This window comes from Myotis nattereri (assembly GCF_964212035.1).
Source record: "Myotis nattereri genome assembly, chromosome: 5".
Classification (NCBI taxonomy): domain Eukaryota; kingdom Metazoa; phylum Chordata; class Mammalia; order Chiroptera; family Vespertilionidae; genus Myotis; species Myotis nattereri.
Genome location: NC_138080.1, coordinates 15,744,651 through 15,761,424, shown reverse-complemented (window position 1 = coordinate 15,761,424; position 16,774 = coordinate 15,744,651). Strand labels below are relative to the sequence as shown.

Sequence of the window (16,774 nt, the reverse complement as noted above, 5' to 3'; positions counted from 1 at the left end):
TCCCCGTAGGATGCCCCCGACCGCCAGCACAGGTCTCGGCCTCCTGTGTGGGGCGACCTCTGGTCCCTCTGCCACGTCGGAGGTCTTGGGTGGGCCCTCTGGGTTCCCCCGACGGCATGTGTGGTTTCTTCTTCAGAGGGTCTGAACTGATCTACCCTGGACAGAGCAGGATTGTTTCTGAGGGGGAGGGGACAGTTGCTGCTGTTCTCAGTGCAGCTGCTGAGCGAAATTGATTGGCAGGCCCAGAGAGGCACACGGAGTGCTGGTTAGGGGTGTGAGTTTAGAGGCCCGAGTGCCCCCCTCGGCCCTCTGCATTTCTTCTTCCATCCAGCAACTCTTTAAAAGAGACTCTTGTTGTTCGTTAGATATAACATATGCATGTTGTAAATGTTTAGCAATATAGAGGGTGAAAAGTGAATATTCTCCCTTTGATCCTTCTCCAAATCCCACTCCTCAGAGGAGAATAGGCATTGGTAACACTGGGGATGTTCTTCCAGAACCTTCTAGATACTCGTGTATATGTATGGTCTTCTGTAACTTGCCCTTCACTCAACCGTAAATCATGGTCATGATTCCATGTCAGCACACAGAGATCTACCTCAGTCATTTTCCTGGCTGCTCAGCATGCCACCATCTCCGTGTCCCTTAACTTAATTATTTAATCATTCCCTGCGGGTCTCTAGTGATGGATATTAATTTAGGTTTTTCCAAGTTTTCACAAATGCTACCATAAATATCTTGAAACATATCATTATACACTAGGACAAGTATATCTATAGAACAGATTCCTAAAAGCAAAATGCTACTCAAGAAATATGTATTAACTACTACATGCTATGCCCCGAGGATTGCGTAGCGAATGAAACTTCCTCTGTGATCTTATTTGCTCATTTTCTAAAAAGATAAAATATTGGGTAATGAGACACTGGCTCCATAGCTAGAATGGACTTTCAACTTCAGTTTTTCAGTATGCTAGGACTTACATTTTTATAGTAAGACTCTCAGTGATGATTAAGAATTATCAAGAATAATCAGTGCACTTTATAAAACACGATTCACTCAATAACATCTCAGAGTACTGCAATTAATAAAAGGTTCCCAAGCACAAACATACTTAAACTCATAAATCAAAGGAGAAGAAGAAAGATGGACTATCTAGGGAAGGAGGGATGTGAGCACCTAGAGGTGTAAGTCAAACACCACAGGCTCAGTGGATTGAAGATCGTGGTCAACTGGAAGGATGATTGGACTCAGTGTACAGATGGAGTGAGCCAGGAAAGACTGGGGCATGTGGATGGAGAGTGGAGTCCTTGAACTTAAGATTATGGGTGATAAGGTCTAGGATCTGTGCTCTGTATAGCTGAGAAGAGACAGAGAGGGAGAGAGAGGAGGTCACAGAGCAGAGAGGCCAAGACAGGGGAAGGATCATATAGGTCAGCGATTTTCAACCAATTCCATCTCATGGTACACATACGCTAATTCCTGAACTTGGGCACACCAAAAACATACTGTATTTTTTTTTTTTGCCAATCTGCCAAAATACAACTATAATTTTTTTGTAAGTATAATTTTGATTCATTCACACCGTGCTGCTATTGTTGTGTTGGCTGTTGCTATTTTTTTATTTGACAATCTAGGAATAGAGGTCAGTGTCCCTGACTGTAAATAGTCAGTTATTGCATGTTTTAAAAATTCTTGCAGCACACTGGTTGAAAATCACTGATCTGGGTGGATTCTGAAATCACCAAGAATTCTGACGGGGTCAGTGTTCGAGAGTGACCGTGAGCCAGAAGCCCTTCCTTGACAGGCCACAGGTCGCAGCTGGACACTGGCTGCGGACAGCAGTCCCAGCACCTGCTTTGGGATCTTTCTCATTCTGGCCTTTTTCCGTCGGCCTGAAACTCTGCAGTGATCCAGAACGGGGACAGACCTCCTGGTCCCCTTCTCCTCCAGCAGGGAACCCAGCTGGCACCTAGCAGGCGGGCCTCTCGGGCCATCGTGTGCCCACTGTGTACGCCTCACAGGCACGGTGAGCTGTTCCGGGAGCCCCTGCTTGTTGGACAGAGAATACACAACAGGTTTAGGGCCCATTCTGGAAGCTACCAAGGAGGCCGTTTCCTTCCTGAAAAGTGTGCTTCTCCAGGGGCGAATGTGCCCTCCTGCTGGGAGAGCTGGTACTCAGCAGGGTGTCAGACATTCCTCCAGTATTAGGTGAACATGCGATGAGTTCAGAGGCTGAAATGAGTTCGTGAGTGGGAGACACTTGTCAGTGCCTGGACCTGTGAGGTACTGAGATGTTCTTCTTCATTTTACACACGAGGTAGCTGCAGTTCAGAGAGGTTGTGCGACTGACCCAAGGACTCACAGCAGGAAATCCTGAGGGAGATTCGAACCCAGGTTGTGTGACTGGAGTCTGAGTTTTGTCACCAAGTGATCTTTCCATGCATTTGTGTTTTATCCTTCTAAGTCCTAAGCATCTTGACAGGGATGCTTCTTAAACTCATTCTGGGGAGGATTCAGACCTGGAAGGAAACCCTCTGTAGTTAGCATGACCCCCTGCCCAGAGCCAGTGTTGAATACTATGTGATGATGGGGGGCTGCCAGTCCTCCCTATGCCTCTTCTCTCTAGAGCCTTCCTTCCCATTTCAGACACCCACTACCACCTGCCGCCTGGGCCCTTCCTCTCACTGAGGAGACCTCTTCCCTCTAAAGGTGCTGTGATTTAGATGATTTAAGCTGACCACAGGGAGAGCTGGGTGTCACCCCAAGCAACGGCTCCTCCCTGAGGGAATCCGTAAGCTGAGCCTGCTGCTCTCATACACATGCTCACCGGGCCATGCATTTTAAGTGAGGACTGGCCTGTGGCACCTGGAAGGATGCTGACTGACACAGGCCGACGGCTGGGGAGAGGAGGATATTTCTGTGCCAGGAACTCCTTTTTGGAACCTTTAACTATTTATTACTCAGAGCAAACCGCCTCACAAAAGCGGGACAGCGGTCCTGGGGCTGGAGGGCGAGGCCCATGAGGTGTGAGGAGCCACATAACCCTCTCCCTCCTCCCTTCTCCTCTAGATCATTCTGAACTTCACATCCATGGACCTGTACCGGAGCCGCCTGTGCTGGTACGACTACGTGGAGGTCCGAGATGGCTTTTGGAGGAAGGCGCCCCTCCGAGGTAACGCATAGCCCACCCCGGCCTCCTCGTCCGCTGACTGCTCCTTAGAACTACCTCATCCTCCCCTGGGACCCAACTCCTGGCCAAGGGCGACACCCTGCGTGGGAACCCGGCCCGCTGGCTGCATCACTAGCTAGCGGGGGACTTTGGGCAAGTCCCTTTCCCAGTCTGGACCTCACAGTCCTTGGTACAAGCTTCCGGGCCCCCCTCCTGGTGGCCGTCAATGTAAGGATCAGGGAGGCATCTGAGTTGACAGAAATGGACAAGCTATTCTGCACATCCCAAGTCCCTTCCTCACCTGGGCAATTTCAGAGGCTGTTTTTCTCTGTCTGCAAGGTCCAGCCTGAGGGTGCCCCCGGTGCTGCCTGGTCCACCACGAGGGCCACCCCACATGACGGAGGCCCACACTCATTTGCAGAGGGTGCTTTTTTCCTTGAGGGGGGATGAGTAAGTAGGAAATGAGTGGGTCAGAACCGCAGAACAGAAGGTGCTTTAATAGACATAGAGTTAGGTCAGCCCTAGCCGGTTCGGCTCAGTGGGTAGAGCATCAGCCCTCGGCCTGAAGGGTTTAGGTTTGATCCTGGTCAAGGGCGCGTACTTCAGTTGCAGACTCAATCCCCAGTCAGGGCACATGTGGGAGGCAACCAATCGATGTGTCTCTCTCACATCGATGTTACCCTCTCTCTAGAAATCAATGGAAAAAATATCCTTGGGTGAGGATTAACCTAAATAAATAAATAAATAAATAAATAAATAAATAAATAAGGAGTTAGGCTGAAGAGAGGCATAATGAGACGGTCTTGGCGCCCAGCCTGAGGAGCTGTGAGATTTGCTCTCCAGTGTGGGTGGGCCCCCAGGCCGCTCGGGACCAGTTGTTAGCGTTGGGACCTTTGTCCCACAGCCCGTGCCTCCAGCGGGCGGACAAATCCTTGCTTACGTATCTTCCCCCCAGCCTCTGGCGTTTGAGACTTCTTATTCATTACCTAAAGCAGCTGTTATTACGACACATTGTCCTGCAGACATGTGAGCGTTGCCAAGACTGACGTTTATTTTCATAACTTACATTCCTAGTTCAACGCCCTCTGTCCCTTGCTGAAAGCTGGGAAACACCCACTTACCAGGAAGATCCCTGGTTGATCCCTGCCTGTGAAGAACCCCACAGATGGGCAGCCTCATCCACCGGTGGGGGTTCTTGTCGGATTTTATTTCAAAGGGAGCAGTCTCCGGATTCCGGGATTTATCTGGGGTCCTGTGGCAATGCCTGCTTTGAATCAAATGACACATTTTATAACGTACAAGGAAAACTGTTTTGGTTCTCGGTTATTGTTTACATGGAGATCAAATAAGAAAAAATAAGTAACAATGGTAATATGCTCTTTAGAAAATGTAAATACTGGGGGGGAAGAGGAGGCAGGATAAGAAAAAAAGAAACAAAAGAAAAAACGTAAATAAAACACATGTTCAGTTGGTTATTGTGCGGAATCACCTTTCCTCCCAGAAAAGGACTCCTGTCTTTATCCCTCAATCAAGTGCGTGAAATCCTCTAGAACAGCAGTCACCAGCCGGTGGTCCGCGGACCACTGGTGGCCGTGAGGTCCGAAAGGTCGGCGACCGCTGCTCTAGAAGGTCTCTCTCTGGCTCTTCAAGGCCAAGCTGGCCCTCGGACCAGGCACAGGCCCCCTGGAGGGTGTGCGGTCTTAGGAATGTGTGCCCGGTGCAGACCGGAGCCCAAGCCCTGCGTCCCTCAGAGAGGTGGGGCTTCCGGAGGGACAGGCTGGATTGAGAAGGAGAGGGGGGCTCAGTTCGGGCCTCACTGCCCCTCTGCCCACACCATCTTCACAGGCCGCTTCTGCGGGGGCAAACTCCCCGAGCCTATCGTCTCCACCGACAGCCGCCTCTGGGTTGAATTCCGAAGCAGCAGCAACTGGGTCGGGAAGGGCTTCTTTGCAGTCTATGAAGGTACTGAGGGTGAAAATGGGGTGGTGGGTGGTCAGATATATGGGGTCCCTGGCATTCTAGAACCACCCCCTCCTGGCACCAGAAGAGATCCCATGGGACTGGCTGGGAGGGGAAGGAGGGCCCTGGGAAGCTGGGGGGATGTGGGAAGGGCCGGAGGAGTGGGGAGAAGGACTCCTAAGCAAGGCAGAGAATTCTCACTGACCTCCCTTTTCCCCCACCTGTGTCCCCAAAGCCATCTGTGGGGGAGATGTGAAAAAGGACAATGGCCACATCCAGTCGCCCAATTACCCAGATGATTACCGGCCCAGCAAAGTCTGCATCTGGCGGATTCAGGTGTCCGAGGGCTTCCATGTGGGCCTCACCTTCCAGTCCTTCGAGGTAGGTCAGAGACCCTGTGACCCTCTCACACCCCAGTTGCCCCCAGGACCGCCCACCTCTCCACGGGCTCCGGTGCTGGGTGCTGGCCACCAGAGCTCCTCTGCTGACCGAGCCCCTGACCCCCAGATTGAGCGCCACGACAGCTGCGCCTATGACTACCTGGAGGTGCGCGACGGGCACAGTGAGAGCAGCACCCTCATCGGGCGCTACTGTGGCTACGAGAAGCCTGATGACATCAAGAGCACGTCCAGCCGCCTCTGGCTCAAGTTCGTCTCTGACGGGTCCATTAACAAAGCCGGTTTTGCTGTCAACTTTTTCAAAGGTGCCGCCTTCCCCGGTCCCTCCCCCCTCCCACTTCCACAGCCAATCAGTCTTCTCCATTCCTTCTTTTATTTTTTTTTTTAAATTTTATTTTATTTGATAAGAACTCTTAGCATGTGAACTACCCGCTGAACATTTTTTTTAAAAATATATTTTATTGATTTTTTACAGAGAGGAAGGGAGAGAGATAGAGAGCTAGAAACATCGATGAGAGAGAAACATCGACCAGCTGCCTCCTGCACATCCCCCACCGGGGATATGCCCGCAACCCAGGCACATGCCCCCGACTAGAATCGAACCCGGGACCTCTCAGTCCGCAGGCCGACGCTCCATCCACTGAGCCAAGCCGGTCTTGGCTACCCGCTGAACATTTTTAACTGTACAATACAGTATGGCTGACCCCAGGCACAATTGCTGATGGACCGTTAGTCTGTGTCCATCCACATCTTGGCTGTTGTAGACAGTGCTGTGATGACTTCATTCCTTCTTCATTCACTCATTCAATGCAAAGAGGGACACACAGACCTAGCGCCCTGCCCTGGAATGTATGGCCTAAATGGGGAGAAAAGCTCAGCCCCTCAGAAAAACTGCATACCTCCTTGAGTAAATGACAGAGCCAGTGCAAGTAGCTGACCCGTGGCAGGTGCTCGACTATGGATTGAAATGACAATTCAGGCGTTGCCCTAACACCCAGAAGTTTGTACAGCGGGCACAGGAGGCAGGAAGCACCTTGGCGCTCAGGGAGGAAGCAGGGCAGCTGGAGGAGGCATCCATGTGACCTCGGACAGGGTGTTCTGCCTGAGGCTCCGGTAAACGGTGTGGTCAGAGAAAAGACTGTGAGGTCCCCTGCCCCTGCTTCAGGGCACTGCCTGTCCCTTTGGGGCTCTCATGAGAAGTACCCCCTGGGGACTGAGTGGGTCCTGAGCAGCCGTGGAGAGCTGGGTGCGGCCAGGAGGCCACGGCCTCCCAGCTGAGTGGCTCACGACCGACTGCCCACTGTAGAATGGGGCTAGGGGACATCACAGGAAGCCTGAGGACCCTGGATGTGACTCTCAAGCAGGAGGAGGAGGAGGGACTCTTCTTTCCTGGGAGTCACTGATACCCGTTCCTTCCTACCCGCAGAAGTGGACGAGTGCTCTCGGCCCAACCGTGGGGGCTGTGAGCAGCGGTGCCTCAACACCCTGGGCAGCTACAAGTGCAGCTGTGACCCTGGGTACGAGCTGGCCCCTGACAAGCGCCGCTGTGAGGGTGAGTGTCCCCAGACCGCCCCATGACTGTCCCCTCCCTCACCCCAAACCGTCCAGCCAGATCTCTCATGCCCCAGACAGAACCATTCCAGGAACAGCGAGGACTCCCTAGAAGTTTCTTCACCACGTGCACAAGGAATACATTTCATAATTTAATCCCCAGAACACGCTGTTACCAGGGCTGATGTACTCTGCTTTTTGTGTTGTTGTTTTTTTTCATTCTTACTATGTTTTTTAAATGTTTATCTTGACCTGCTGATTGATTTCATCACCCACGGGAAGGTCATGATCCTCGATTTGGAAACCCTGCCCTGGGGCAGGCTCTGAGCCTCAGCCTCTCCCTGTACACGCCGCCGAGAGGCTGGTGGTGGCGCTCTGCTCACGGGCTCCAGCTCAGCCTGGTCTTGTCGAGTGGCTTCTCCCTGCTCACCTCTGGGCAGGCCCTCCCGGTTCCTCCCGGCCCTCACTGCCCACAGGCCTCACTGCCCTCCGACCTCACTGCCCACCCGCACTCACTGCCCACCGGCCTCACTGCCCACCCGCCCTCACTGCCCACCCGCCCTCACTGCCCACCCGCCCTCACTGCCCACCGACCTCACTGCCCACCCGGCCTCACTGCCCACCGACCTCACTGCCCACCCGCCCTCACTGCCCACCCGCCCTCACTGCCCACCGCCCTCACTGCCCACCGACCTCACTGCCCACCCGCCCTCACTGCCCACCGACCTCACTGCCCACCCGCCCTCACTGCCCACCGGCCCTCACTGCCCACCGGCCTCACTGCCCACCGGCCTCACTGCCCACCCGCCCTCACTGCCCACCAGCCTCACTGCCCACCCGCCCTCACTGCCCACCCGCCCTCACTGCCCACCGGCCCTCACTGCCCACCCGCCCTCACTGCCCACCGGCCTCACTGCCCACCGGCCTCACTGCCCACCCGCCCTCACTGCCCACCCGCCCTCACTGCCCACCGGCCTCACTGCCCACCGGCCCTCACTGCCCACCGGCCTCACTGCCCACCGGCCTCACTGCCCACCCGCCCTCACTGCCCACCCGCCCTCACTGCCCACCGGCCCTCACTGCCCACCCGCCCTCACCGACCTCACTGCCCACCCGCCCTCACTGCCCACCCGCCCTCACTGCCCACCGACCTCACTGCCCACCGGCCTCACTGCCCACCCGCCCTCACTGCCCACCGGCCTCACTGCCCACCCGCCCTCACTGCCCACCCGCCCTCACTGCCCACCGGCCTCACTGCCCACCCGGCCTCACTGCCCACCCGCCCTCACTGCCCACCCGCCCTCACTGCCCACCCGCCCTCACTGCCCACCGGCCTCACTGCCCACCGACACTGCCTTTCTTTTTTTTTTTTTTAATATATATTTTATTGATTTTTTACAGAGAGGAAAGGAGAGAGATAGAGAGCTAGAAACATCGATGAGAGAGAAACATCGATCAGCTGCCTCCTGCACACCTCCTACTGGGGATGTGCCCGCAACCCTGGTACATGCCCCTGACCGGAATCGAACCTGGGACCTTTCAGTCCGCAGGCCGACGCTCTATCCACTGAGCCAAACCGGTTTCGGCAAACACTGCCTTTCTTGAGCCCCTTGCTCTTTCTCCTCCCTCTCAGCAGGTGCCCAGACCCCACCCCATGCCTCCTTCCCTCTGTCCTAGAGAGACCAGGCCGAGGCCCCCACCTGACCCTTAATGCACCCCAGCTCACGTTGGGTGCCCTTCCCTAGAGCGGGGACCCCTGGAGGGTGATGCCACTCCCTTGTGCCCCCAGCTGCCTGTGGCGGATTCCTCACCAAGCTCAACGGCTCCATCACCAGCCCGGGCTGGCCCAAGGAGTACCCGCCCAACAAGAACTGCATCTGGCAGCTGGTGGCCCCCACCCAGTACCGTATCTCCCTGCAGTTCGACTTCTTCGAGACCGAGGGCAATGACGTAAGTGCTGCTGGGCTGAGGAGACGGAGGAAGGTCTGAGGCATGGGAACTCGGCTCAATGCCTGCTTCCTACCCTCTGAAACAAACATACTCCCAGAATGTAGAGGGGAGAGGGAGCCAGGGAAGCAGGGCCGCTCAGGGGAGGCGGGAAGACCCCGGAGCCCACGGCATGTGGGAATGAAGGACATGGGGTCCGGAAGCCTGTGGAGGGAGGCAGGGCTGGGTCCATCTGATGGCAGCAGGGTGGCACCGATTTGAATTGTTAGGTTTGGTAAAGCAGGTAACTGCAGGAGAAAGGACCCACAGAACAGGAAGGCTCCTGGGCCGGGTGGTCAGGAGAGGCTTCCTGGAGGAGGTGGGCCTGGAGCCGCACTACCCTGCAGGTGTGCAAGTACGATTTCGTGGAGGTGCGCAGTGGACTCACAGCTGACTCCAAGCTGCACGGCAAGTTCTGTGGCTCTGAGAAGCCTGAGGTCATCACCTCCCAGTACAACAACATGCGCGTGGAGTTCAAGTCCGACAACACCGTCTCCAAAAAGGGCTTCAAGGCCCACTTCTTCTCAGGTAACATGGACTCCCCAGCTCCAAGCCGCTCTCTTGCTTCCTGCTGGTACCTGCAGCAGGGTCTGTCCCTGCTCCCACACTGGCCCTCCACCACCAGGCCAGCCCGTCCCCCCTGAACCCCATTATTCCAGAGCCCTGACCTGAGGCCGGGCAGGACACAGGCAGGACAGAGGGATGCAGAAATGAAGGGAGAGGGTGAGCCAGGTGTCAGGAGTCAGAGCGGACAGGCCCTGGGGACAGGCGGTTCAGTGTGGCTGGAGGACAGGAGCTGCGAGCAGAGAGCAGGAGGGCATCTGCATGGACAGGGTGGCTGTAGCCAGACTGCTAACCAGACCTACATGCTCCAGATGGGTTCATGCCTAGGAAGCAGCCTCCCTCTCTCCAACACCAAAGCCTTTCTCCCCCCTGCCTGCAGGTCAGGGACTCAGGTTCAGCCAGCATTTATTTGATTAATTATTCATTTAAAATTATTTATTATATTATTATATTTACTTATGTACTATCTGTATATATTTAGTTAGTTTATTGAGAGTTGCCTTGGGGTTGAGTCCCCTTGATGGCCCCATCTTCAGGTGACCTAAAAGGTAGTCACAGCCCCTGCCCAGCCTCTGAGCTTGACCTCCAGGGGTCCCAGGAGACCTCTCCCTGCTTTCTTAATCCCTCTGCCCTTGACTCTGGGGCCAGGCTGGGAGGTGGCCGGTGGTCTTTCTGAGGCATGTAAGACCTGGGACCCAGACAGTGTAGGGCAGGGGGAGGGTTTTGTGGGGGGCAGCTGGGGGTCCTCACCCCCAGCACACCTGGTGGGTGGGGCACGGGCGGCAGGAAGGCAGGAAGCCCACGGCCTGTCCACGCTGCCTTCCTTCTCCCCTCCTTTGCCCAGGGTCCTGCATCCTCCAGCCCCTCTGTGGCCGCCCTGCACCCCTGCCTGCCCCACCTGGATGCCATGCACTGCCCCTGTGCACTGGTTCCCTGCTTGGCACTGCCAGCCACCCTGCTTTGCTTAAAGTGCCCATAGTCCCTGCCCCTGGCTTGCTGAGACCCTCCCCTTTCAGTGCAAACCCCTTTCTTCCCTGCGCCTACCTGGAACTCCTACGAGGTGCTCACCAGAGGGCTGAGGGGACATAACACCTACTCAGGTGTGGGCTTGGCCCCACGGAAACCATTACCTGCTTACTCTCGTCTCTTCCTGCCCTTCTGTCGCTCCAATCGTGGAGGGGGGAGGGGACTGACACCACATCTGTCAGGCCTAGAGCCCAGGGCTCTCCACCCATGGTTACTGCCCTGCCCTGGCATGGCACTGTGCCCACCCACCCGCAGTCCCGCACAGAGATGCCCATACACACATGTGGGCACACACACACACACACACACACGCGCGCGCGCGCGCGTATTGCCCAATCCCACAAGAAACCAGCCAAGGACCCTCACCAGTGGGCATCAAGGTCCAGCCCTCAGGGCATGGGGCATCTGACTCTGGCCACCCAGGAGGGGGGCTCTTTGGACTTTTGGGACACCGAGCGAGGAGACTCTAAGCCAAGAAGGAGAAGAAAAAGCCTGAAGAACTTCAGTCTGATCTCAGCCACCTTCCGGGGCATTTGGCACTGGAGGGTGAGTGCCATCTTCTTGTCTGGGCCCATGTCCACCCCCCTGCTCCTGCCCCTCCTGCGACCTGCCCCCCTGGCTTCAAGGGGAGGCTGCCCACCCCCACCCCCACCCCCACCATGCCAGGGCCCTACCCAGGGATGCGAGAGCAGGTCTTCCTCAGGATTCACTTTTCCCTCATTCATTCGTTCAGCCATTCACGTACTCACTCATTCACTGGGCAAGTGTTTTTTATCCCTACTGTCCGCCAGGCCCTATACTGGGTGTTTGGGGTGCAAATACGAGGAAGGTGTGGTCAAAACATTTCAGAGAAATCTTTGCTCAGTCCATGAGCTCCCAGCATAGTCACCGGTGAGTTCCTCAGTGACACCCCATGAGGGTCATCGGGTCTCCATCACCCCCACTTTCCTGCGGGGCGGATGCAAAGGCAGCTTCCCCAGGCCCTCAGTCAGGGTCTCGGTGAGGTTCTAACTGAGAAGGAGCCCTTCAAAGAGACTCTACCTCTTTGCCTTGGGTTCCTGCAGGCCCCAAAGGGTCTGGCCCACCTGAGAACGGATTGGAGAAGCAAGTCCTGGGAGCCAGGGCTCCAGCCCCTGGGCCCCTCTCCTGAGAGAGACAGGGCTCCCCTTGGCACAGACCCCACTGGCCATGTGAATGCCAACAGGCATCTTTCTACCTTGGGTTCATCTCTGAAATTCTGGGTGCCCATTCAGTCCACACACCTTCCTGAATGCCGGCCTCAGTGCCAGGCACGTGGTCCCCAGAGTGACCATGAACATGTGGGTGTGACCGACACATGCCTCTGTGACCATGTGTCTGTGTCAGTGGGCACCCTTGAGTGTGTATCTCTGTGTGCACGTGTACACAGATGGGTGGATGGCTGATAATGTGCGCGCGTGTGGTATCTGTCTGCCCTGTTTGTGTGTGACATGCATCCTGTGCACACATAGGTGTGAGCCTGTGGGTCAGTATCTGTACTGCCATGTTGGGACGACAGTACATCATGAGGGGAGCCTGTGGGTGTGGGTGTGTGTCTAACATGCTCTGTAGCTGCAGCATCCAGAGTGAGAGAGCAGAGCTCTCCCTGAGCCCCCCCCCCACCCCCTTCCTTGGACTGAGCCCCTCTGCCTGAGACTGTTTCTCTCCCCCAGTGCACGGGCCTTGTGCCCAGCCCTGCAGGCCTTCTCCCTGCCACAGGCTTCCTCCCCATCCATCCATCCATCCATCCATCCATCCATCCATCCCTGTCGCTGTGCTCCTCCCACCTGCCACCCCTCGGTGCCCTGGCTGCGCAGACATGGCCTCCTGCATGTGTGTGCCCCCTGCCTTCCGCCTGCCCCGTGGCTCTGCCTCGAGGCCCGGGTCTGGTTTTCATTGCTCTCCCTGTCTGATCCCTGCCCTCCACCCTCCACCCCCTCGGTCCCTTTTCTCCTTCTCTCTCTCTCGTTTCAGAAAAGAGGCCGGCTCTGCAGCCCCCTCGGGGACGACCCCACCAGCTCAAATTCCGAGTACAGAAAAGAAACCGGACCCCCCAGTGAGGCCCCCCAGGCCTCCCGGACCCTTTGTTACTCAGGAACCTCACCTTGGACAGAATGGGCTGGGGGCTCCCGAGCCGCCCACCCCCACCTCCGCTCTGCCACTCCGGCCTGCCTCCCTCTGGCCGGACAGAACTGGTGCTCTCCTCCCCCCCGCGTCCCCCTCACATGGACAGGGGACCTTCCCCACCCCCACACCCTCCCATGTTGATGGTGTCTGTGACATTTCCTGTTGTGAAGTAAAAAAGGGACCCCTGCGTCCTGCTCCTTTCTCTTGCAGTCTGCTTGTCCGTGTGTCTGTTTTTCCACTTGTCCGTCTGTCCAGTAAGCAGGTAATGGTAGAGGGTCCCCATGCTGGTCAGCTCCAGACCCAGCCCTCCCTCCACCCCACTTCTACTTTCTCTCCCCACAGCCGGACCCTGTCATCGCCTTGAACTCTCACCCCCCCGCCCCCCAGCTCCCGGGGGGAGGAAGCCCAGCCAGGCCTCCCGCTTCCCCTGGGGTGACTGCCCGGACCTCAGCCCTGCACAGACCCGGGGTCTGCCCTTGTTTGCTCCCCTGCAGACAAGGACGAGTGCTCCAAGGACAACGGCGGCTGCCAGCACGACTGCGCCAACACCTTCGGCAGCTACGAGTGCCTGTGCCGCAGCGGCTTCGTCCTGCACGACAACAAACACGACTGCAAGGAAGGTAACCGAGCCGGGCCGGCGCCAGGCCCGCCGGGCACCTCCCCTGCCCGCCCAGCACCTCCCGTGCCCGCCCGGCACCTCCCATGCCCAGCCAGCACCTCCCATGCCCAGCTGGCACCTCCCATGCCCGCAGCAACTGGACTTGCAGGACTGAAGGCTGGGGAGCACCAGGTCAGAGGTGCCCTTCCCACTGGTCAGTGTTTAGACTCAGAGAGCTGAGCGACTCCTGGGGTCACCTCATGTCACCCGTGCCTGGCGCACAGGTCTTCCCAGCCCCAGCCACATCCAAGCCACATGCGCTTCCGGGCTCTCCTTGTGTGTCAGGAAAGGGAGCTCACGGCTGCCCCAGGCTCCATTTTGGGCTGTTTTCGTAGTTAGTGTTTCTTCAAATCCATGTCCAGGTCCTTCTTTTTGTAACGACCTCCCTCTGGCAGAGGCGCGATGGGACTCGGTTAAGAACACAGACTGGAGCCAGGCTGCCTGACCCAGTCCTGCCAGCCAGCCAGCCAGCTGTGAGCCCCTGAGCCAATGCCTTCCTCTCCCTGTACCTCGGTTTCTCCTTGTGACATGTAGAGGTGACAGCACCTGCCCTGTAAAGGCGTGAGGCTGTGAAGGCTCCGTGCAGCACCTGGCTCATCGCCAGCACCATCATGCATGTCACCGTTTTGGGTCACACTGCTGACCCCGGGGACACTCAGAACAGGGCCGCTGCCTCCCAGGAACTGAAGCCCTACAGATATTTGAACACAGCTCTCACGTCATCCTTGACATCCTTTGGGCACTGGCCTTCTCCAAGGCGCTCACTCCACTGTGGCCCCCGCCTGTTAGCACTTACTAACCCCAGCACAGCGCAGACTTGCCTCTGCCACTGAATGTCTGTGTGGCCTGGGTGAGTCACTTCACCCCCCTGAGCTTCTGTTTCCTCACCCGTGAGATGATTTTTGAAAATGGTACCTATTGTGCAGGGTACTAAGCTTCAGGGAACTTGCTCTGTGCACTTAGCACAGCGGCTGGCAAATGCCTCTTCTCACCATTAGTAGATGGACAACCAAGGTACAAACAAACCGCTGGCCAGAATAAACAGGATCCAAGCACCCGACAGCGACCCAACAGACACTCCAGGACTTCCAACCCGGTCACATCAGGCTCCCCAAATATGAAGGCCTGACTCCTGCCCCCCCCACCCCCCCCCCATCGTTTAGCTAGAGGGGATCTAATTCTGATGTTGTCAAACTGCGTTTTTATCTTTGCACCTTCCATGAAAAAGAGGGTTTTGCTAAAGAACCCTCAGCATCAACATCAACGAGATAGCTGGGGAGGGTTTCAAATTCTTGGGAAGGTGGCCTGTATGCAGTAGCTCTGATTCGCTTTAGAAGCACATGGTTCCTTACTCGCTTAAAGGATGGGCTAATTACAGATCAGTCAGAGGGTGCCCCCTGCGGGTGCAGCGCTGTGCAGGGTTCTGTAGCCCCTGCTGCCCAGGAGACTGCAGTCTAGCTGGTGTGCAAGGACATGTTTGAGGGCATGAGGACCAGGGGAGGGTGGGGAGGGCAGTGCCTGCAGACATGGAAAGTCCTGGAGTGGTAATGAGACAGCTCGTAGCTCAGCTGGGAGGGCCAGGAGCTCCACCTGCCTCCACCCGCCTGCAAGGTGCAGCTCTTCTCCAGGTCCTCCCGAACGTGCAGGCATCTTGAGCCTCTGACTAGGCACAGCTATTCAGCCTGCCCTCCCCTGCCCCCCCTCCGCTCCCCATACACACACCCATCCCTTTCTCCTCCCCAGCCCAGCAGTCTACCTCTGCCCACTTTTCCTAGAGGGGCCTGTGAGATTGGATGGTAATGAATAATGAGAACCGGCTTTTAAATTTGTTTGTGAGGCCACGCTTTTCAGAGGCAGAAAGCAGACTGCAGGGGATCGAGGAGCCACAAGCAGTGAGGAGGTGGTGATAGCTGTCTTGAAGGCTGGCTGAGCAGAGAAGGAGAGAGGCTTGGCCGTGGGAGGGCTGGCTTAGGATGGGCACAGCTCAGGAAGGCTCATAGGCTGGCAGAGAGAGGGAGGGTGGGAAATGTGTGCTCCCAGGGTCCCCAGGTCAGAGAAGGAGATCATTCCTGCCCGAGAGGAGGGGCGCCTTCTCTGAGACAGGGAAGGAGGGGAAGTGGAGGTGGGGGGTGTGAGTTTGCAGGTAGGGTCGGGAGGTTGAAGTCCTTCATCGTTGAGGCCCCGACTTTCTCAGGGAGGCAGGAGGGGAGGGGGTCAGCTGGGAGTTGAGGAGAGGGCTGAAGGTTTAAACGGAGCCATTGCTGAGGAGGTGAGAGATGGCGCTGGTGAAGGACAAATCCAAGAGTATCCAGTGGTTTGGGGCCCACCGAGTTGAGGGGCCACGGATGGGGTTTTCCAAGATGGTTCAGCAGGATGGCATGTGGCTGACCAGTCGGGGCTCAGCCTGCAGTCCAGCTGGATAGGGAAGGAAGTCAACAAGGAGGAGTATTGGGAGAAACTGGCGGGATCGGCGTGGAGGTCTCTAAAGTTGAAGAAGGGGGACAGGAGAATGCCCTGGGAGACGGGAGGGGCCACAGAGAGGGTGGTGAGTGCAGCCTGGAGACGCGGTGGTGATGGCAAAGGCTGGGGTGAGGTCACCTCAGGAGGACGGAGATAAGGCCCAGTGGAGCTGAGGGCAGGGCATTGGGCGGACCGTCTCGTGTTTGTTGACATCACCACGGACGGCGGTAGCGGGAGTGGGATGGAGCGAACTGAGTCAGGTGCCAAAGTCTTCTCTGACTGTGGAGGCGTGGCAGGAGGTCAGAGGATGCCAGTGTCTCAGAGGGCAGAGAAGGTGTGGCCAGGTGGCCTCAAAGGTCCAGGGGTTTGCTCAGGGCGCCTGAGAGGGTGGTGCCAGGGATGCTGCCAGTGCGGCTGCGCTTGGAACCAAGCAGCTTGGTTTCCCGGGGCGTGGGTACAATGGGAACAAGCGATAGAAGTGCAGTCAGCTTTTATGTGGGAAGCAAGAGAAAGAAGGCAGGCAGGAGGGAGGGAGTGGCTTCCTTGCTTCCGAGGGGCATTGAAGCATTGGGGTTCCTGTGACTCCCTTCCCCTAACTCACCTCCCACAGCCGGCTGTGACCACAAGGTGACATCCACCAGCGGCACCATCACCAGCCCCAACTGGCCCGACAAGTATCCCAGCAAGAAGGAGTGCACCTGGGCTATCTCTAGCACCCCCGGGCACCGGGTCAAGCTGGTGAGCTGCCCACACCCCCGCCTGCACAGGCACCCTGCTCCCCCTGCCACGAAGCCGCCACCTCCTTCCTGTCAGCTCCAAAGCCCTGGGTACTTAGAGTTACTGCCTAGAGCAGGG

At 56.9% G+C, this 16,774-nt stretch overlaps 1 protein-coding gene across 4 annotated transcripts in view; it reads left to right on the top strand.

Moving 5' to 3' along the window:
* BMP1 (bone morphogenetic protein 1) overlaps positions 1–16,774 on the top strand; it is a 40,842-nt gene that overhangs the window by 19,300 nt on the left and 4,768 nt on the right. For all 4 annotated transcript variants that reach the window (XM_081091362.1, XM_081091361.1, XM_081091360.1 and 1 more), the window contains 9 exons: positions 3,073–3,175; positions 5,018–5,134; positions 5,367–5,512; positions 5,639–5,834; positions 6,956–7,081; positions 8,870–9,030; positions 9,414–9,594; positions 13,296–13,421; positions 16,530–16,657. In XM_081091362.1, coding sequence (XP_080947488.1) covers positions 3,073–3,175; positions 5,018–5,134; positions 5,367–5,512; positions 5,639–5,834; positions 6,956–7,081; positions 8,870–9,030; positions 9,414–9,594; positions 13,296–13,421; positions 16,530–16,657 — 1,284 coding nt within the window. The remainder of the gene's footprint in view (positions 1–3,072; positions 3,176–5,017; positions 5,135–5,366; positions 5,513–5,638; positions 5,835–6,955; positions 7,082–8,869; positions 9,031–9,413; positions 9,595–13,295; positions 13,422–16,529; positions 16,658–16,774) is intronic.